The sequence below is a fragment of the Melozone crissalis genome, unplaced genomic scaffold, assembly GCF_028551555.1.
Source record: "Melozone crissalis strain CALT ecotype California unplaced genomic scaffold, PUWL_Pcris_2 ptg000009l_1, whole genome shotgun sequence".
NCBI classification, from domain to species: Eukaryota; Metazoa; Chordata; class Aves; order Passeriformes; family Passerellidae; genus Melozone; species Melozone crissalis.
The window spans coordinates 17317079-17340650 of NW_026535787.1; the positions used below are offsets into that span (position 1 = coordinate 17317079).

General features: G+C 35.4%; 1 protein-coding gene across 1 annotated transcript in view; it reads right to left on the reverse strand.

Annotated features, from left to right (window-relative positions):
• The window catches only part of ABI3BP (ABI family member 3 binding protein), a 135280-nt gene that overhangs the window by 33955 nt on the left and 77753 nt on the right, over positions 1-23572 (reverse strand). The window contains exons 32-47 of the mRNA XM_054270463.1: positions 22360-22440; positions 19068-19133; positions 16396-16443; positions 15846-15920; positions 14261-14308; positions 13686-13760; positions 11456-11530; positions 10533-10607; positions 9179-9253; positions 8480-8554; positions 6767-6841; positions 6060-6134; positions 5506-5580; positions 3205-3279; positions 2037-2102; positions 1640-1714 (exon numbers count right to left, since the gene is read on the reverse strand). Coding sequence (XP_054126438.1) covers positions 1640-1714; positions 2037-2102; positions 3205-3279; positions 5506-5580; positions 6060-6134; positions 6767-6841; positions 8480-8554; positions 9179-9253; positions 10533-10607; positions 11456-11530; positions 13686-13760; positions 14261-14308; positions 15846-15920; positions 16396-16443; positions 19068-19133; positions 22360-22440 — 1134 coding nt within the window. The remainder of the gene's footprint in view (positions 1-1639; positions 1715-2036; positions 2103-3204; positions 3280-5505; positions 5581-6059; positions 6135-6766; positions 6842-8479; positions 8555-9178; positions 9254-10532; positions 10608-11455; positions 11531-13685; positions 13761-14260; positions 14309-15845; positions 15921-16395; positions 16444-19067; positions 19134-22359; positions 22441-23572) is intronic.

Genomic DNA, 23572 nt, shown 5'->3' on the forward strand with positions numbered 1-23572 from the left:
GCACACTAAGAGGGCCACTCACAATGTGATTGCTTAAAACAATACTTCAGCAACTTAAACCAGCATTAACACAAAACTCCATGTAGGTTTTACTACTATTGTGCTTATACTACTGATTTACTAAGCATGTATTAATTTTTTGCAGGTGTTTTTAATAACCTACCAAATACTTCTGCTGAGGTTATGACTAGAGGGGAGAAAGCTCAATATGCTGTGTAATGTAATTGTGCGTTAGTGCATAATTTAATAATATGATAACTCCCGGAGACCTGTGGGCATTCTCCTATTCCAGTAATCAAACATAAGAAAGCTCACTTGTATAAGGTGATTTCCAGTGCAAGTTAGCAACAAAACCTTTTTAACCCACAACTACTGAAATTGGGCAATTAATGCTTTAACGGGCTCTGATGTCCTGGAATTTGATGGCCTCATTTAATTTACCAGAAGGACTATGAAAGGTCAAAGTACTTGTATCTCTAGTGAAGGCATTCATTTCATATGTAATACAGAAATGTATGTCATGCTCTAAACAGGTTAAATTTAATTCAATTTAAAAATACAACCATCTCTGCTGAGTTTTTACCATTTCAAACAACATGTACAGGAATGAGTAGCTCAACACATTCTATGATCATTAACAAGTATTAAATTGCCAAATATAGCACAAAGAAACATTACACGGGCAAAAATGTTTAGAATAGATGGAATATCACTCAGGCTATCCTAATCTAGCTAGCACAGAAATAGCAACAGGAGCCAGCAATAGTATGGGACAATAGAACTTTTAGTGGGTGGTCAGCCTTGAATATGTACATTATTTATTTATTTATTTATATTATCTATTATTTTAAACTTGAACTGTTGGTGAAGAATCCCAGAAAATATATATTTCATTAACCAATGGCTGTATAAAAATAATCCCCAATGTTATTTGTATTGATGTAATAAATCAATGCTCTATAAAATAAAAAAAATATGGACTCATTATGAATGAGCACTGAAAATATTATGCTGATTGGATGGAAAAATCAAGTACAACCTAAAAAGGATAAATTATTTTTCCTCCAAGAAGACATGTACTTTTAATAAATCTTTGTGGTTAGGGACATTTGTTATCTGTTGGTTAACGATATGTAAATTGAAGCTCTCGCTGTCGTCTGCCATCCACCAACATGGAACTTTTTGGCGCTGAAGTATCCAAGCATGAATACTGCACAGTCCAAACACTGCATGGTCTGAGTGTGAGCAGGTCTGATGTGAACACACCACGGGCACAGGCAGTAACTAGAGAGATCCTTGGCTTTAAGCCTCCTGACTTGGGCTCAAACAAATGGGTGATCTTTTTCAATGAAGCATTTTCCAGAACTTATTGTGGATCTGACATCTAGAAAGCATTAGTAAAGAGTAGCCACACAGTAATAAACCTGTAAATTTACACAGACTGAGTGCCAATGTAATTTCATAATCACCCTCAGGAATTGTATAACAAGATCAGTAGAAACACAAGGCACTCTGAGGAATTAAATTCTAGAATAAAACACAGTGAGATATTTTGCAGGGCTCAAGATGACATGGGCAAGCCACATTCCAGTCTTTTATTGATGAATTAAAAAAAACCACCCCAAACCCAGAACTCTACCTGTTGTTGGCATAATCCACTTTGGCAGTCCAGGTGCTCTTGTTCTGAGTGGCGGTAGTGTGGTTCTACTAAAAGCTGTGAAAGAGTTTAAAAAGAAGAAAAGGAAAAAGAAGAAAAAAAAGAAAGAAGTTCCATGAGAAGAGTACCCAACAGACTTCTATGTGATGTCAAGAATTCCACACTAGAGAAGAAATAAAACCTGCTGTGATGACACACATATTTTTGGTCTCTTTTTTTTTTTTCTGATTTGGAAAGGGTTTACCACTAGACTTATTAATTGATTGAAAATTATCCCCTTTTTTCCCTCCCAGCAATACTTAAAATTCCACTAAGAATAGATAAAATTAATTAACTATTTAATCTCCTCCCCATCCCAGACTGAATAAACAATTATTACCAGGTCTGGTCTGTGGTTTATCCGTAGGCTGGGGTCTTGCAGAAGTGAGACGAGTTTTATGAGGTGCTAAAAGAAATAAGGTCCTGTTTCAATGCTGTGTGCAACAGAACAGGGACAGTGCAGCGCAATTTGCCAGACAAAAAGGTCCATGCACCAATGTGATACAGCAAAATGGACACATGAGAGTTCTATGAGTTCTAATCCAAAATGCATGTGGAAAATGCTAGTTTCTTTAGTGGCCAGATGGCTCCATCATGCAGTCTGACCAGTTACATTCATATGTAGGTTTAGGAAAAAGATGTAAAATATTTACAGCCAGTTACCCAACTGTATATGGATACAGAGTTAGCTCTGCAAGGTATCCATGGCCTTAAGACATTTAATTAGGTTCTGTAAAAAACAAACAAACAAAAAACCTCAAAATAAAACACCGAACTGAACCCCCCCAACCAAAGACTTAGATAAAACTATGAAACATTAAAATATTGCTGAGAAAACAACTGGGAGCATTCAATGCAGACACTGCACAGGGCAGCTGAAGAACAGTGTCATCAGCAAGGCTGAAATCAGAAGCCCTCAACCTTTTTTTATTGTTGCCTTTCACTTACAAAATAATTTTGACACTCTAGATGTTATGGGATATGTGGCAGCTGAAAGCATAAGCAGTAGTCACTGTTGTGCCCAATTAGCAACGTCTGTAAATCAGTTTTTTTAAGTAGAGCTGGCTATTTGATAGTCAAGACAAATAAATGTTTGACCCTTAACACTTAATCCATCTTCTCCAAAGCATCAGAGAAAATACAGGCCAGAACATATTACTCATTTTTAACATTTAGATTGGGGAAGTTTTACAGATTTTGATTTTGTAAGGAAAACGTTGGAACTCTGTTACATCAATGTTTGCAACACTATATACATATGAGCATCCAGAACACAGCTCTAATACTGTTTAAAAACTTCACATAATCTTCAATATTTGAGGCAACACAGTGCAAATCACATTTTCAGAGCAATTAACTAAAATATTTGATAAGGGGAAAAATAAATTTTCATATCATGTATTTGAAACTGTTTTAAAGGTAATAATGAACAGATCATTAAACATTAAACTGTACTTAAGACCGACAGACTCTCAATACAACAACTTAAGAGAATCTTAAAAAATTACCTGTATCAAACCAAGGAATTTCAGTTGCTTGACCAATTTTGGGCCTGGGTGAAATGTGGTATGTTTCATTGGGAACTGAAAATGGACATATTACTGCTTAGCAAATGCAAATGGTTTCCTTTTAAACATAAGACATCAACAGATGGAAAGGAAATTCAAACTGTCTGCGCAAATCATAAACAAAAGAGTCAGTGCTAGAAATCTGGCTGAAAATCATGCTTTTATACATGTAAAAGACTTTTCGAGTCTGGTAAGATATATATCATTAGTAAGTCAGACAAAACCAGAAAAGATGATAAGGCAATGCCTTTTTATGTGACTCCTCAGCCTTGTACATGTAGTACTTATTTCTATAAAGAATCACATGAATAAGAAAAATGGCTGGAAAATTAAAACCAGCAACATTTTGTACATGCACTGGACTGTAACTAACAAATGAACATGACAAAGATATATGAAAGTTTTTCTTTTGATTAAAGTGTAGGTTTAGCCATATAGCAAAAGCAGAGAAAGTAAAGATTGATGAAAAATAAACTGATGCAATATTCTCATTACCCAAAGTTATTTTGGACCCATCAACAACATGAACTGTTACAAGGTTAATTGATCCCAGGTGTGTTGCCCTTGGAGCTATAAAAAAATAAACCATTGTTCTGTGAGAAGGCAAATTAAAGAAGTTGGATTTCATGAAGGATCTGTCTCCATTGTTGTCTGAAAACCTATCTGCACATCTGCTAGGACAATTTGAACAGACATGAGACAGGCACATTCTGATTAGTCTGGATGTATTTTCATGCTGACAACCAGACAGTGCAAGCATTCTGCTGGGCCCCCACTAACTTCAGAGCACTTGCCCTAAACCTGGAGTTCTGACAGTCTTTGGTCTTTCTCATACTTGTTGATTAATTTACACCTCTCAAAAAAATTCTAGAAGCTATGAGTAATGTATTTATTTTTCAGACCTCACTCAAGTTTGAATGAATTAATTGAAAAGTCTCTAAGTCACCGGGTGAAAAGGACAGACTGGCAGGCAGAGGCACACACTACATAACTCTTTGTCTTTCAATAAATAAGAAAATAAGGTAAAATAAGGTAAAATAAATAAGAAATAAGGTAAAAAAATGGAAGCTGGAAAATAACCTCCTTACTCGCATAAGAGCAGTTGCTGAATAGTGCCATTTATATTTCACAGTAAACATTTGTTTATAGTTTTTCCTACCAGTAGCTTGTTTTGCATATGCACCTTTATAATGATTTAGACTTTATATATAAATTTTATAATGATTTTTAAAAGGCAAAAAATAAGCCTCTAAATTCTGTTCTCTAACATTCTTTCCTTAAAACTAAATTTGCAGTGGTACCAAAAGATGGCACTTGTTAACTATGACATGATTGCAAATAGTTCTTATTCAACCGAGACTTAAAATCTAACTTTGTTATTGAACAGCCTGTCAAAACAAGGTATTTAGAAAAGAAATCTTTTTCCTGGACTGTTCAGTTTGATGTACACAGTAATATATATGTACATATGATATATGTATAGATAGAATATAGTTCTTGAATGAATGGGGTCTCAGCTTGAAATCTCTTTGGCCATAAAAATGGGCAAGGAGAAAGAAGTGGGGGGGAAATTACTAAACTATTAATTAAGCCATTTGTCTAAGAATAAAATTTTATCAATTCAGAGGTTAGATCAGAGAGAAGGAAAGATGAGGAGCTGCTCTTATAGACATGTAGTCTCTCCTCACCTAACTGTATTTTTCTCCTGTTTCCTTCCTCCTTACCAATTTCTATTGAAATTGATTATCTCACGGTAGAGCTCAGATATCACCACCCTTCACTATAGATGTGCATCCCTGAATCTACCATGGTTACTGCAAAAATCACTGGTAGTGAAGGCACTTCTACTCTTAGCATGCCAAATATCTTGGACTGAAACTCTGTATACCGATTTTCAAAAGTACTTGACAAATTGAATCACATGTTTTTAGATAAACAAAATTCCCCAAAACAAGAGAATTTTTTTGAATGTAAGCACAGAAATATATTTTTATTAAAATTAATTAAATTTCTCACATTTTTTGATGGCTACTAAGCCCATTCAACTTCTTTCCATGGAAACTGATCCAATTCTTGGGCATTCACTTTGATATAATTTATGAACAAGTTCTCAGCTGAACAATGACACAAAATTCTGTCTACTTATTATGTATACCCCATGATCACAAAAATCAGTGACAGCAGAAATATAACTAAGGCAGTGCCACAGTAACACTTCTAAAGTTACAAACTGTAAATTACCAGGTTTAGTTTGTGGTACTTCTGCCCCAACAGATGTTTTGGATTTGGAAGGAATGAGCAGTGTTTCTTTTGGAGCTGAAAGAAAAGGAAAAAGATTATTATTATATTCTTCAGGAGTCATGATCCAATGCCATACTTAGCCCACAGAAAATGCATGCCTCAAATGCCTGAAAAAAAGACAATAACAATTCCATGGCTTTCTGGAACCTGAAACAAAACCACTAGCCAAAACACAGAAAAGTCCCAGCAGTGTGCTGTAGGATAAGTTGAGTTAGGGGCTAAAATTCTTGCTCTAAAAGAAAAATGAGGCCACTGACTTTGGTTGGAGATCTGACAAATACAGACTTCTGATCAGACATAGGCTGCAGGCTATTTTTGCTTTACTTGACAAAGAGAAATGAGAATCCTCTGTGCTAAGATACCTGCACATGGCAGCAGAATGAAGGACAGTGGAATGGTGTTGCATAAATACCACATTGGAGCATGTTCTCTAGAAATTTCTCCACTGAAAAATTAGAAATACCTGCATCTTAATGTTAAGGAAACTTATTTACCCATCGTTGCCCTTGATCGACCAGTGGTAGTAGAAGATTTTGTAAAAATTGGTTGCGGAGTTGTCGGATATATTGCTGTTAAGGAGAAAATGTGAAAAATCTTAGAATATTTATCTGTAATCCAAACAAAGCAGCATTTGCTAAAACCTGTAAAATGTCCCAAACTAAGGAGTAGCAGAATATCTTGAACACCAGCTGCTGACAGACATAATTATCTCTCTATTAACTTCTGCTATACATTTACACCAAAAATGGGAAGGCACACAGCCTCCATAACTATTTTTAAAGCTATTTTCATTTCAGTACAGCAGACAATGTCTGTAGCTAACTGCACAAGCACATTGTAAAGAAGTTCTGTTGCATTTCAAGAAAAGATTAACAAAAAATGCTCACAGAGGAGTACCCAAGATTGCCAGTAATCACAGAGAATTCAGTCTGCCTAGGCACTGAAATTTGTCAATACCCACACTACTACATTCCAGTCATCATTTGCTATGTGTAATAGACAGAGGAATACCATTATATAGATTATACATATCTTGCTATTATTTGTAGTGCAGTTTTGACTTATTTTGGATTGATCATCTGAAGTGTAATGCATTTGTTTCACCACAAAACTGGCTAGGGATAAGCCCATTAAGAAGCACAAAACCTGATACTTGGGGAAAGAATGATTGAACACAAAATTAAAATAATGCCTCCATTACCAGGTCTGGTGTATGGCACTCTTGGTCTTTCAGTTGGTTTTCGTTTGGTATGAATGAATGGTTTTTCAGTTGGAGCTGGAATAAAAACAGAAAGCACCCAAAACAAACATGAAAAAACACACTGCTTTTCACAGCACCTGAGGAACATAAGTATGATCTGATCTAGAATAAGGCAAATTAGGTAAGAATAAGCTGAAAGCTGGAATACCTGCAAAGAAAGGAAAACAAGTTAAATGGCCACTTATGCCAGAAGACTTCTAAAAAATATATACAAATCTGTATCTTTGCATCAAGCAGTCTAGAACATGGTGATTAACATCATCATTCTGTCATGGGACAAAAATAGACAGTGGTAACCTTTGTCTTCCTCATCTGCCACATATGAGTAGATGAGCACAGGATTTCTTTTTCACAGGAACATTTGTGTCAAACTTGATTTTAAAATTAAATTCTTTAGTTCTTATGTGGGAATGATTTAATATTGTTATCTTCACACTATACAGATAAAAAAAATCTTGTAAGTAAAAGTAGGAATCATTTACTGGAAAAGATTATCTCAGCACTTTTTAGTCTACACCAATGTGAGAGGTCCAAAATGATCTGCCTTAGCCTGTGCAGTTTTCATCTCCCTTGCTCTGAAGAATCATTTTCTGCATGTGACTCTTGCTCAGGTAGCTCAGGTGTTTACAACAGAGCACCTTACTTCATAAATGCCTATCTGTTCATTGATGAACAGATACTGAAAGAATACTAACCTAAGTATCACTGCATACAGGGAATATAAATTGAAATAGAAACATGTTTAAAAGCAGTTTTAATTTCCTCTTCCTCAAAAAGAAAAGAAACATAGTTTGAAGATTATAAAATGCCTATTAATATTTCATTATCAGAAAATATATACTATTTCATTCTCAGAAAATCACAGTCAAGGTCTGTCTCTGAAGCTGGGGACAGAAAGCTGGTTGAACAACAATTGCTCAAGCAATGCTCCTGTTTCCAGGAGGAGATAATGCTTGGTTCAGTGACCCTTACTTGGTCCACAAGTGACAATTAATTTAAGAAGGAAGAACACTCAGCTAAGGTTTCATGTATTTAAGCAAGTCTTCCCAACATGGATAACTAAAGAAAGCAGAGAGGATGGTTTCAAGAAGCAGAGTGGGATTGAGATGGTCAGATGTCGGGTCTGGAGACTATGGTGTTGTTGATATATTAGAATTTTTCTCTGTAAAATTAAACCATGAGGGGTGAAGAAGAAGAGTATTTTAGAATGAAAACAAGCATAATTCACATGAAGAACAGAGGATTAACTCAGTTGGTTAGAGCATGGTGATAATGCAAGGGTTGTGATGGGCCAGTTTACTTCAGAGTTGGACTCGATGATCCTTGTGGGTCCCTTCCAGCCCAGAATATACTGTGACTCTGTGAAGCATCACTATCTGCTCTTTAAATAAAGTCCCCTTTTACTAGAAAATAGATAACATCTGGAGGAATTGCATCATCCTAACTGGAAAGGCTAGAAGAGGAGGAAAAGGACCTTTGAAAGTAAATGAGCTCATGCATCATTACCCTTATCAAGACCAAAGATCAAGTAAGTATCTACAAGAAGAGCAAAATTTCATTATTAGCTTTTAATAAAATATAATAAGCTCTCTCTAAGATGATATTCTCTAAAAAGGTGTAGAATAGAATAATTATTTATGAAATAACAGTTACCAAATATTGCCCTTGTTCTTTCACGAATATGAGGAATCATTGTTGTATCTCGTTCATCAAAGGTTGGAAGAATCTCTGTTGGAAAAAATGTCAATAAATTATCTGAATAACGAAAGGAATCTCCCTTTCCTCTTTTTCTCAAAAATCCTTTCCGCACTATACTGTATACAACAGGAAAGGGATGTTATAGCATTTACCCTCAGAAATTTATGGTTAGGAAACAGCAGCAACAAACCCTCAGTGAAATCACTGATTATATTACATAGATCAGTTGGATTTATGATGGGGAGTCACCTAAGCAAAATATAATTGAAGGGAATCCTCACTCTAATCTGGGTAAAAATGCATGTATAAAGAAAAAGCATTGCAACAGTGTTAGGAGGTTTCTCTCATAAAAGCTTCAAAAACATGGTGCACACTATTAAAGTGTGTTGCTCAGATAGAAGCTGCAAATAACTTTTTATCCTTGATTAAAACATATTGGTTGATACTATTTCTTCTGTTAATATCTGCATAAAATACAAAAACTCTTGAACTGTTGAAGTTTCTGTCATATTTAATTGCATCCCATCAAAGATTTCTTAACCTAGAATAATAACCCGGTGACAGCTGATGCACTGATGATTATTCCCCCCATTGCCACCCCAAAAGCAATTGTTCAATTATCCACTGAAGGTTCAAAAAGACCAGATAATTTACCAGGCCTCCTGTATGGAGCATCCGGGATGGGAGTTGCTCTAGGTTTAAAAGGAATATGATGTGGTTCTTTAACAGCTGAAAGAAAAGATCTGTTTTAAGGGTTTTGACAAAATATACTTTGACAAAAATAGGTTTGTTGCACAGGCACTGCATGTCTCATGCTTGCAAAGAAAAATAATCCCTGCATGACAGCCTGAAAAACTGAGTGTCAGATATATCAAGAACAGGTCAGATACATGTCAGGAATTCAAGAGAAAACAAAATCCTGAATGAAAACATGAGCAGAAAATTAATCAGGTAAGCAAAATCTGGAGTCAAGCAACAAAGCCAGAAAGAGCATAGACAACTACAGGGAATATATTTCTGTCTGTATTTCAGAACCTGCAATAACTATGGTGTGCTTGTCTCCTACAAGGAGGAATTCAAAGGAATTACAACGTGTGTGACTGGGAAAGAAATTTTATGTGAAGACAAAAAACCAGCTAGCAATCTTTCAATACCTGCAACAGAGTAGAATGTAGTTCAATTAGTAGAAAAGAAAACAACTCAAAACTACAAACAGATTATGTGAAAAAAAGACTAGTGATATATACATATTGGCCCAAGGAGTACTGAAAAAATAATAATGACCAGCTCAAGGTAACAAATTTACCTGCTGCTGTCTTTTGTTGTTCAACTGTAAATGTACTAACTGCCAAAACTCCATAAAAACAACAAGATGCACAGAGTTAGTGGTGAGTATAAGTCAGTGGTAAAAATACTCCCTTTGACATGACTGGTTTGTTTTCAATTTGGAACACATTCCTTTTTTTTTTTTTTCTTTTCTTTGTAAAATTAGTGAATATACACTCACTTAAAATAATGTTGAATGGATACTCTCAGAACTGTTAGAAGTTGCTGAGGTTTGGCTGTTCATTAGTATGTACATCCCTATTAAGTTTATTTTTGAGGGTGACGTTCCATCACCAGGTCACACGAACCTATGAGTGCTTCAGTTAGAGATATTTGGAGTCATACATTAAGGCCCTCAAGTAGGTTTTTCTCCAAGCACCTTTTGACAGGCACAAAAGAGATGCAACTTCTTCCAACTTCTCATGATGTTTCTGTGCTGTCTACCCTGCTCTGCAGATTATTCAGCTGTGATATATGTTTTGTGGCTGAAAAGCAGAGGCAGCTACTAAAACTCAGTCATTAAAAATAGAAATCACCTCTGTTTTCCTGGAAACACATATTTAATAATCATCAGAGAATGTATTTGTAATATGAAGGAATGTTAATCAAAACTTGATTCACTGAGTAAAGACAACCCAAAAGAACCCTGGATATTCAAGCAGAACATAACAACAATGTGTACCAGGTTTTGTGTATGGGACATCTGGACTTGGTGATGCCCTGGGCTTGGAAGGGACACGCCAGCTTTCTTTGGGACCTGTGGAAATGAGCAAAGTTTTGAATTTATTATTGAGGATGATCATTTTTGGACTCATGAAGATGTGCAAAGTTTTGAACACATTGTTGAGGATGATGATTTAACATATGTCTTTCAACTTTTCTGCTGAATCAGAAGATTCATTTTCTGATAAGAAATTTTTTAGGGATTATTTCTGCCATTTTAAAATAATCCCAAAGAGATCACCTGTTAGTGCAATCAATGCAATGCCAGTGCAGAGACTAAAGACAAAGTGACTTTTACAGTGCAGGGTCAGATCAACTCTCCACTCCTAACAGCAATAACAAACACAGATTTTTACAGAGTAAACTGCTGTAGTTCTAACACTTCCTAGTTGTGCTTCACAAGTGTTTCATATTCCAAAAACCTGCTGCTCATTTAAATCAACTCTGCATTAAAAAAAAAAGAGAAAAATCTTCAGAAAAGCAGTCAAAGCAGAAGAAACATGTAAATTTACCTCTAATTATCAAGCTGACAGAGCTATATCCAAAGTTTAGGGAACAGCAAAGTACTGTAATTTTACACTTTTAAAGAAGCAACTCAAAAATACAAATATTAAGGAAATCAAGATGTAGATTTTCCGGTGTGCAAGGGATAAGGATGAGTGTGAACCCACACACCCACACATCTCTATTGTGTGTCATTGACATGTACAAATACCCAGCTGATTATGTTCAATGACAGCTCTATAGCAAAATTTGATTACGACAGCGAAGCACAGCCTGGACAATAAGTATCTCTGTATCTTCACAGAACTCATCAATTTTGAACATTATCAAAATAACAAAACTTTCATACACTAAAGGGCAAAATATTGATAAGCTTACTTGCTCTGGTTGGAGGAACACGTGGACTGGGTGATGTTTTAGGTTTGGAAGGCCTGTGATATATGTCTTTAGAAGCTGAAAGAAAGAAAGAAACTGGGTTCAGCATTATTAAAGTAATAAGTAGCTTCAAACACAAATAAACTGCTCTGTAATGGGTGTAGTCCTGGAATGACTCACAATATCAAATTCAAGTGACAAAAATGCCTTACTCAAATAGATCTGCCTCAAGCAATCATATGACCCAGGATTAATGAAGTGATTGTGCTCTGACAGTGAAATTGAGGTTTGAGCAGAACAGAATTATTTTCCAGTCTGCTATGAAGGATTGAATCTCATTTCATAAAACTGGAGGGGAAGGGAAGAAAAAGAAAGAGGAAGGGAAAGAATGCTTTCAGTATGCAGCTCCATGGTGCTCTGCTTTCAGGATGCACCCATGGTGCTCTGCACTGCCAATGGTGCTATCCCCACAGGATGACTGAAAACATATAACTAGGATCCTGTTCTATCTGCCCTCTGCTTCTTACCATTAAATGTTGAAGGAAATTTTCCTATCTTATGTGCATAACAACTTGAAAGAAACAAGGATTCTCCTCATTTATTTCGTAGAAAATAAGAAGACACCGAGAACCTTGACTGTTAATTTATTAAGGAACATGCAAAGAAAGGTGACAATTTTTTTCAGGCTTGCTTTTAACAGTTTGTGCTCAAGAAGAAAGACAATGTGACCATTCAAACAAGCAAGCATCATTACCTATTCTTGCATTTGATTTCTCAGTTCTAAGTCTAACTGTTTCCAGAACTGCATTAGCATAATAAAACAACAAAACCAAAGTATTACCAAGAACAATCACTGTCTCCACAATACTCATACCATCCCTGCTAGGGCTGATGACAGATAGTCACTCCTCCCTGAAACTCAACATCCAAGTATTATGATCCACAGAGCTTCCTCCAGTTCAAGGTAACAGCTCTAATACAGAACAGATCCCAAATATAAATCTGAAGTTTTTGTAAAAGCCACAAAGAGACTGTGGGTGGGTTATTTTTTTTTTTTGCCTTCAGCTTTGTACACTTTCCTGACTTATTTCAATGGTTTTTTTCAAACAATAGGTGCAGACTTGCTGGGGAGAAAAGGAACCTGAGTTGTTGTCTCTCTGCCCATCTCTTCACCAGCACCATCTAATACTCCATGTACCTTGGATACCCATACTGGGTCTATTTTGGATTCATGAGCAAGGAAGTGTTAATAAAATACCAATGTTTTAGTTGTTGTTGAATACGCCTTGTCACAGCATCCAGGAATTCTTTGTTTTTCACTCTGCCCCCAGGCAAGGGGGCTGGGCTAGGGGTGGGCAGGATGCTCGGAGAGGACACAGGACAGCAGGACCACCCTGGCCAAAGGGATATTCCACCTCACATAAAGCCATCTTAGCAACAAAACTTTCCAAAGCACCCATTGTTCCTAGACCAGCTCTGCTCTGCCTGTGCGATGTGGTGTGAGGTTGCTTTGTGCACTTGCTTTCTCCACTTCTTTTTATCCTCCCTTATTAAACTGTCTTTATCTTGAACTATGATTCTTTTCCTCTCTTTTTTTTTTTTTACTTCTTATCTGATTCTCTCCCCCAGACCACTGTGGGGTAGAATGAGCAGGAGGTTAGTGTGTGCTTAGCTTCTGGCCAGGGTCAACCTATTATGGTACCTCACACATTCAAGTGTGTGTTGCATAATTTACTTTCTCCCTCCTTAATTCTCCTAAGGTTGTATATGGGTATAACAACCCATGCAGACACAATTATAGGAAGTATTTTACATTCTTCAATCTCTGAACAATACAAGGGCTCTGGAAAAGTGAACCAACAAGTATGAATGACAGCTTGTGCCTGGAAAAGAAGAAACAGGCACAATTTAAGGAATACAGAGCAGAATCCTTCTTTTCTGCAATGACACCCATCGTTTTCACCTTCACTTTACCAGAACACAAGTTACACAGCAAAGACTTATTTTCACTGAGAATTGTACAGAAAACATCCATTTCTACACTGACTTACAATGTAATAAATAACTGAAGATATTTTCAACTTACCAGGTTGCTTATAAATTCTATATGTCATTGGATTTTACCCCTCAAATATATGCCCGAGGAATACATACAAATCTGAAGCTCCAGGGATAACAGTAGAATCCATAGGACATGTGTCAGTGTGAAAATGTAAAAAAATAATGAACTTACCAGGTCTTGTTCGTGGCACATCTGGGCTTGGTGATGTTCTAGGTTTGGAAGGAAAATACTGTGGTCCTCTGGGAACTAAAAAAAAAGCAAATATTAGATTTTTTTGGGAACTGATACTGACAGAAAGAATAACATTAAAAAGGAACACATGCCTTTGGGACCCTTTGGAATCACAAAAACTTGAGTAACGGAGAAATATGAACACTTGGTACACAACAAACCCCAGTGCTGATGGAAAACCTCTGTAAGAGGACAATATAAAACAAGGCCAATATTGTTGCACAGTATGAAAGGTGAAGCAGCACATGATAGAAATGGAGTTATAGAGACAAGCAGTCAAAGGTAGGTTGTGGTGCTTCTATCCCCTTTGCAGAACACATTTGTGTGAGGAAAACAAGAGAAAAAGATGATTATGAATTGTTAGTGAAAAATCACCAAATCCCCCTTTACAGGATGAACTTTAATGATAAAAAATTATGAGTGGAGTGCAATGAAGCAGTGCTTGTGATGGTCAGTGAGAAAAAAGCTAAATGTGATGGCCCCCAGGTGATTTACCCTGTAGGCAAAACTGTTACCTATTGTTGGTTTTAGTTGATCAGTTCTAAGTGTTATAGATTCCAGGACTGTATCAGAAACAAAACAGAAAATATGTTTTGAAAGTTGAAAATTTACAATTAGCACTACTTTTTGAATCATGTACTTTGTTTACTGCCTCATACAGAAATAGTCGTATTAAATATCTGAGAAAGCAGTGAAATCTTCAACATAGTGAGAGCTTTGTTATCCCATAGACTTCAATGAAATAACCAAATATTATCATTCTGTTATTCATAAAATGGCTTTTTAGGGACACAAATCTCTTTCCTTGGTGATGTGCTTCAAATGCACTCTATATATACAACTGGAATCAGAAAGTACTTGTGTACTGAACACTGTCATTAAAGAGCATTACATGGTGAATTGCATTGCACAGTCATATAATTCAGTTCTAGACTGGAGTGGATCTAGAGACCATTGGTTTAGAGTCATAAGGATGTGAAATTAATGTGTCAATTCTTCTGTATGGATTACAATTTTAAAAAAAGAAGAAATATCTTTGGATATTTTAAGACAATTTAAGATAAGTGGATGATGCTGTAGAAAATGTTCTGTATATTACAGATTCTTGATGAAACACTAAGTTGTAGGGGCTTTTGCTTTTGTTTGCTTGTTAATTTGTTTTAAACACAGATCAACACAAGTGCATAACTTTTGTGTGACAAAGCCATAAACCATTTCTGAGAAAGCCAGGCTACCATAACAATGAAAAATGGCCACAAAGGTAAAAACTGAGTCTATGAGAAGTTGCATCTTAAGGTGTAACTTGGAAACAATGTTTTACAATCAGATGCTATGGTTAAAAATTTATAAGAAGACAAGGATTTTGACTGTTTCCTACATGAGGAAATCACACTTAATAGATAACATCAAATTTCAAAAATATTGGTCTACGTCTACAATTTAAAGATCTTCAATAAGTGTTTATCCTTAAATTTTTTACATTTACCAAAGGATAACAGATATTGATATTTGAGACCCTTGCATTTTCTCTTGCTATTACCAACTGGAGAACATGGGACAGAAAGTAATTTTTTCTGCCTCTTGCATTTAACGACATAAAATCCAGTATTTTGGAATACAATGTAAAGGATCATTAATGCCAAGAAATGTTTATAAGCAAATACTAAGTATGTATGTATAACTGGGCAATTTAGTCCCTCATGCAGAAAATAATAATGACATGAAATTAACTGATGGTGGCTTAGAAGGGAAACAGATTCATTTTAACAATGCAAAGCAATGTTGGAAAGAATTTTACCTCCCAAGTAGCCCCAGTACACACTTTATTTGCTTTGTATTTGCTTTAGTTAGCAGGGTTAATCTGAGTGTAACAACACTATTCTCATCCTGTTGCCTTGAAGTATCAGAGGTTTATTCTTTTGCTCAGTGAAAAATACCTAGCAAATGTCATTACTCATGAAAGCTGCAATTAAGTTGCTGAATAGTACAGAACAGAACTTTTTTCTGTTTTAACTGGCTCAGGTAACTAAACAGCTGCTTATAAACACATTTGAATCCAAAACAAACTGTACTAGAAAAAAAAATCACAAAGTAGTTTACCATCTTTGGCTTGTGGAATGTGAGGTTTGGGTGAAGTTTTAGGTTTAGAAGGAACACGTGGAGTCACTTTTGGAGCTGGAAGAGAAAATGTGGGCAGTGAGTCGGTTAAATTGCACAGCAATTACATCTGACACCAGCTGAACACACAAGCACAGAAACCTCACACCTGCAACTGAGAAGAAATAGGCAAATTAGGTAATACTCTCCATGTGTTTGCAACAATCTAAGCAAGAAAGTGGAATTTTAGTAATTTTTGAAGCTCAGTTTTTGTTTGTGTTTTTAAAATAAAAACTAGAACAAGCGCAAATAAGCATTATTATGAGAAAGGTGATTGAGAGCTGCCAGCATAATTTCTTTTTTCCTAAAGAAGACATTCCAGCTGTGAAGAAAGCAAGGCACCCAACTGTTCTGAATGCCAAGCAAGATAATTACCTAGAAGAAAAATGAGGTTAAATGAAACAATCCTGAGGCAGGAGGTGACTAACTTCAGTGATGCTTGCTGTGATGTAAATAAAGCAAACACAACAGCTTGCCAAGGAAATATTATTACCTATGGGTGACCTTGGTGGTTCAGTTCTAAGTGTAATAGGTTCCAAGACTGCAACAGAAACAGTGTGACAAAGTCAGTAAGGAACACACTCAAAAAATTTCAATACTCCAGTGGTAAGTAGAAAAGCAGGCACTAACACAACACCACAGTACTATGGATCTTCAAGCTGACTTTTAAGTCATGGGCAATTAAAATTCCTAATAATATAGGCAAAATAAGAAATAAGTAATTGGACAAACTTGACTGCAATAGAAGCAAAAATATGTGGATAAAAATCAGTAAATCCAAGAACAAGCAAGAGAAGAGATTGCAGAGTTTAACTTAGAGACAGCAAGGGACTCTTGATGTACAGAATGTCAAACTGAACTCTGTTATTTCAAAGTAGTATGCTGACTGAAAAAATAGTTGAATTTTTCCTCTAAAGTGAGTAATTAAGCAGAGGACTAAAAGGCTGCTATTGGTAGAGCAGTATTTATCAGTCATCTGAAAAAAATTAGTTTGATAAAGCCTGTTAATTTTTTCTCATATCCACTTAAAATTTGAATCACAAAACCAATATATCATGTCCTTTTCCTGGTGACAAACTGTACCACCTGAGACAAAAACTTATGAGATGGCAGAATCTATGAAAATTTCTTGGCAATAAAGAAAATCTATTTTAATGCATTAACTCTTTCATCTCAAGGCAGTAACAAGTCAAGTAAGGTATAATACACAGATATACACACCTAAAAATAGAACCTGTTCTCTAACCCACATTCACTTATCTCCCAAACTCTCTTATTCATCTACCCAGTTTGAAAATGGGCTCCACCGTCAATAACACTATAAAACTTTGATTGCCATTGAGAGGGCTAATAATAAAGTATTTATTACATGTCTATTAACATGCACAGTACAACATTCTGTAGTACTAATATTGCTGCAAATGAAGAAAAAACCCAAAAAACCAGTATTAACTTCTACTGACAGTGGCCAGATACTCCATATAAATGTCAGACCAGCCACTAATTTTTCAAATGTTCTCAGTACATATGCCTGGTTTGCAAAGACTTTGCCATTATTCAAGTTCGTCAGTTACCTTTGGAATTCAAATTCAAAATATTTTCCTAGAAAACACTAATTTCGTTTTTCAGGTTGCTTTTGAAAAATCAGTCACTTCTTACAAAGGGAAAAACAGCTTTCAATAATAGAAATATATTTATATTCTTTTTTAGGTCTGCAAACTGTTTTCCGGAGCAATATGGTTTCCTTCTGTACAAGTATTATCCAAAAAAATGGAATCTCGCTTCCCCCCACCTAGAGGAAAAAAATAAAGTTCTCTTCTTTACTTTTTGCACTACTAGCAAGTTTCAAAGTACATAATTTCAAAAGAAGTGCCTCATCAGACTTAGCTTGAGGTGTTTTGATCTTAGCAGATCATTTGGGCTTCAAATGTGAGGTATGTGTATTTTGGATACTGGGAAATGTTTGTTTTGTGGAAACCTGCATTTAAGCTGAAAGTAAATGGTCCCATAGTAAATCACATTCAGGTTCGACAAAGAAATGACGCCTAGGAAATGAGCCTCTGTCCCTATCAATGAATAACCACAGAAAAAGGAACAGTACTATGTGTTTAATGCATGAAATATTGTTGGATATGAACAAAACACGCAATGATTATCCATTTGATGGATAATCAAAGAGCTGGATGCTCTTGAGCAGCAAAATTAACTACTCAAAGTTTAGTCAAAAGCCAACGAAAAGACTTAGCAAGCAATGCTAAGAAAAGGTTGTTATGCAACATTGACCTTGAGAAGTCAATGTCATTAGAGGAGTTTTGAGAGAATTTCATGGTGTAGAAATTGTTGCAGTTGAAAACTATGATTTTAAGTGACTTGTTCTATCAAATCATTTAAGTAAGGATTAAAGATGTCCTTGTCCTGTGAAGTATCGTATGTGTACTCAGCTTCATCCAGGTTTTAATGACCAAAGCTAGACTGCTGAAAACACCTTGAAGCCCTTCCCAGAATACAACTTGCACAGCAAATGCAGACAGGGATTCAAATTTTCCTTTAAATTAGATAAAGCGTTTCAGGGCTCACTGCAAAGGAGAGACCCTTGTTCTTTGTCTGCATAAAAAAATGTATATATTAAACACATCACTTAACATATATTCCCATACTAAAAAAAGGCCATGTATTATTTTATCTAAACTGTGCTCATTAAAAATAAAATCACTTGTTTTTTTTTTTCTTTAAATTGAGCACAAGTTTGGATGTATTAATTGAAAAAATGCAGTATTTTCCACACATTTGAGAAAATATCAAACAACATGCCACAAAACTCCTTCTGCAGGAATTGTTTACTTGTTTGTAGTTTTAAATGTAATTTTAGATTATGTTATTTCTATATTCCATAAAATCTTTATTATTGCAATAATTCTTATTATTTCTTCTTCTGATATAAGTGAAAATTTCATGTAAATACTGTTGAAGTGATATCCTGTCTTTTAGAAGACATCTCCATGTTAGAAACATGGAGAATAATAAAGCACCAAGATCATACTTCCATTTGCTGGGTTTGGACCACACATGAACAAGCAAGAAGCCTCCAGGAAATGCTGTTTTCAACTGCACATAATATGAGACCAGTGAAAAGCAGAATGACTAAGGATGACTCATAATCATTACCCTCTGCAGTCTTTGGACGTTCATATGTGTAGGGACTCCTAGAAGTGCCTGACACTGGAATGGTTGCTGTTGGAATAAAGAGAATTTTCTTAAGAGAAATACAGGTGCATCTGTATCTGTTCTTTAACTGCTTGTACAGCTCAGCTGCTCTTGCTTCGCAAATAAAGTCCACCTCTTCAAAACACTTCAAATGGAAACACTGGGTGAATGATAAATTTACTGAAATTACCCTATGTGGCTTTTGCTGCTTTTGGAAAATAAAAAGTGCATTTATGCTACAGGATCACACTGGGAAAGGAGCTCTCTAAAGTTTCACCTTCCTGTTTTACTGAATTTCTTTTATGTCTTTATGGCTGCAGACCGCTGAAAAGAAACAGCTCCAGAGAACTCCATTTTCTTTGGTAAATCTTTCTATAAATTTTCCTGTGTTTCTCCCATAGTGATACAAAGGATAGATATGAAGGCTTCAGGTGTAAATAACAGTAAAGTCCCAGAAAGCAAGGCTGGAGATCCCAGCAGATTATCTAGTGCCACTGCACATTAGATCAATAAGTTAACAAGCTTTCCATCTCTATCTAGAGTACTTAACTGGGTTTGAAAGGAACAAACCCCAAACACTCTGAAAAATATAAAGAACTTTGAAGTCAAAATTGGTAGAATTGTTTGATAGTAGTGTGACTTTACAAACAGAATCCATTTTCATTCCTAAACACATCTACAATCATTGAGTAGTCTTTGTGGTTACCCTTTAAATTTTGCTTTGTTTCTCTGTTTTGACTCTTAGCCTCTGTTCCTCCCAAGAGATTTTAATTAGGAAAGAAAAAGTGATTGATAAATACTGTACGATGGGACTCAGATTATATTTTTGGACATACTAACAATTTGTCATGTTGTAATTCACAACCATTTTAAGTCTCACAAGAAAACTTATTTAAAGGAAGTTACCCTAAAATTTTGAAATACAGTAAAATCTGAGACCAAACAGTTCTAAAATTCTGTCAGTTTAGACAGAAAATCGCATTCTTAATTTAAAAGTCTCTATTTCCCCACGTGAAGGTTTATGGTGGTTTACCTGGGTGGGGGGTGTTTAAATTTAAAAGACTGATTTGTTTCAGATTTCTAAATTTTCCCTTTTTTTCTTTATTGGCATTTTTTCTATATTACACACTTATTATATTTTATAATATTGCCACTATTTTAAGAAGGCAAAATACTCCAAAATGTCTTCAGGAACAATAATTAGTGCATTTAAGTAAATACCCAGAGAAGTTGTGGAGTCTCGATCCCTGGAGATATTTTAAAACTTTTCTGTAAAGAAAGTGCGGCAATGTATTTGTGTGCGCAACAGAAAATTCATTATGATTTCCTTTCCTGAAAAATGGAGAGAGGCATTCATGCTAACAATAGTAAAAGTGAGGACAATGGCTGGACATGACCACATTGGCAAGAAAACTTATTTTTTTCATGTGGGCAACAGATTCAGTTACCCAAATGCCAAGAAAGAATGAAACTGTGAACTTTCACTAGAATGTACAGTTTGTTAGCTGGAGAACCTGAAAATCATTTAAATATTTGGGGTTTTTTAAATGAAGACTTTTTTCTCCACTGCCAAAAAAGACAAATACTTTACCAGAAACAGCACAAAAATAATATTAATAATGAGAGCCAAAATTAATTGCTTCAGCCAAAGGCAGTTATTTGGCAGTAAGGGCAGTAAGTAATTCATTAAATATGAATTTGGCATTTATTGTTCATTACTTTGATTTACTCTTAGGGAAAGGTGACACCACTATCATGACACAAGTTTCTAATTTAGGCTGAACTTCCAGGTGAAGCTGGAACACAGATGGGCTCCTGCTCTTTCACCATTTTGCCACCTACCCAAAAGCCATCTTATTCCCATGCACAGCATATTTTATGGCTCAAATCATATTTTCTGAACAAGAATATCACTTGTCACATTAGAACACATGCCAGTTTCACTACCTACTTACAAGAGAATCATGACAAGCTTCATCAAGATTAAAAAGTGTTTCAGCATTCTACCTGATTGATTTGTGAAACCACTACTGGGAAAGAAAAAACCAGAGGTGTGTGTACAAATATTTAAAAAGATAACTTTTCTTCTTAGGCATACAGAAACTTGCTATAGAGACACTCAGTGTAGAAACACCAGGATAAAATCTTGATCTTGGCAGTCCCCGGGTGTAAAACAAATCTATGCAAGAGTTTCCAAATGAGTTGCTTTTTTTCCTCAGCCAAAGAAAAAAAGCAACTCATGCATGAATTGTGCAGGAGTTGCTGAATATAAATCTGAGTCCTGCAAGTTGTTCAAAAAACAACAGGCAGGACTCAGATTGATACTCAGACATAGAAATCTACAGCAGAGACAAAAGTAATGATTCTTGTAATACAATACTGGATTTCCTACACTTAAAATTGTGCAGGAGATGTAATCAGCATAAAATACTAATTATGCTCAGTATTTTGAGACAATTCCAAGTCATAAGTGCCATTCCTTGAACAAGCTTCACAGGGAATAATTTGGTCTGAGGAGAGTTAATTTCTTGTTATGGGCAAAAAATAATTTGCAGGGAATCTGGAAAGAATTTAATAAAATCATCTGATCTCTTCCAGCATTGAGTAATATATTCTTACAATAAACAATTATGCAATTTCATGCTTTATAATTTCATTACAAACCATGTAACTCTAGAAATATTTTTACAATTCTATTTATTTATTCTTCATGTCCAGAAAATGCCAGGTGTGTTTTACTCTCTGCCATACATCGTAGATGAAATTTAACATGTGAAGGTGCTACTTCATTTGGGATCATAAAATATGTCTTTACTGAATTCCAGAATAAAATTCCATTCTTACTTTCACAGTTTCATGTAAGTCTACATATGCTCTAATGATCACTGAATCAATCAAATCCTATGGTTCTATGCAAGATGCTATAACCATCAGCAAAACAGTAGAATTTGTGTTTTCTGGACCCTATGCTGAACTAAGTTGGAAAGCTTATTATTCCAAAATAAAAAGCAGGGAAACAATTTGCTTTGATATCCAGCTGCGTGAGTTGGTGACTTGGGATATTAAAGTTAAAAGGTTTTTTGCTTTGCTTCTATTTTTTGGGGGATCCAATACAAAAATATTATTCCTCAAAGAATTCCTCACCTTTCTGATGATTAAGTGCTGAACTTCACATTCACATAGAGGAAATTCGAGCTAAAATACATGACTTAATGATACACTATAACAAATGTTTGCTATGGAAATTAGTTACCAGGCTTAGTTCGTGGCTTTTTGGGTCTGGCAGATGGTCTAGGTTTAGATGCAGAAGTAGTGAGCTTTGCTTCTTTAGGAGCTGAAAGAAATATACTGGATTATAATTTTATGCTTTCCACTGTATTACAAAAAAATTAAGTGAGGCAGTGAATGGCTCATGGGAAAAAAAGCAAGTGGTAGAATCAGATATGCCAAGAAGGCTTCTCAAAAAATCTTCCTCAGAATTCACTAGTCCAGCAAGATCCCTTTTTGTCTTTCATTGTAAAAGTCAGTAATTGCATTTAAATATGCAGTTGAAGCTTGCAATCACATCTGAATGTTCCTCTTATTAAGTTAGTAAATTAATTTTCACAAGCTATCCAAGAGATAAAATAATAATGCTTTTTATAATTTTGAATTCCAGGTCAATTTGAAGCCATAAGAAGACATATATAGACAAAATATACGGAAATGTCCTCATTTTTTGGCACGGTAAAGAAATTACTGGCAAACAGCTGAGAGAACATGGAATCAATTAAAAAAAAATTAACTGTTTCATAGCTGCAGTCATTGAATTCTGGTAATGGAACAGAAGTAGCTAATATAAGTTGTAGAAGTAGCTAATATAAGTTGAGTAATATAAGTAGAATAGCAGTATCATGTAAATGGTAAAAATTAAGAAAATGAGTCCTAGAAACCCTTTTCCCACCAAACATGCATGGGTTGAAACTGTAATTAGTTATCTGCCTCTTAGTCTGATTCCAGACAAAGTGTAAACTCAGTTTCAGGCAGAGGTAAGTAACTTTGTACATTTTTAAAAAGTAGTGCTATGAGATTTCTTTCCAATAAAATGTTTCATAGCAATTGATGCAGTGAAAAATGTCTGATGTCTACAAAAAGAGCAGAGAGGAGTGAGCCATGAAGTGACTGAGAGGTATTTTTCAAGGCAAAATGACATTCAGAAGGATTCATAAAGCAGTGGAATCAACAAGTTAACCTAGTACCACAGGAATCCTTCACTGAGAGTTCTGGGATTAACATCCTCAATACTACCTTTACACTTGGCAGTTCAATTGTATTTCCAATGAGTTTTCTGAATAAAGTGTTGGCTTAGAAAAGCTCTCAGCAAAATGGAAGACAAAAATTTTTATTGTACCATGGAACTAGCAAAACTGCATGAAAAAAATAGTTTCTTTTTCTCCTAAGTTTAGAAAACCATTTCTGAATGCTTA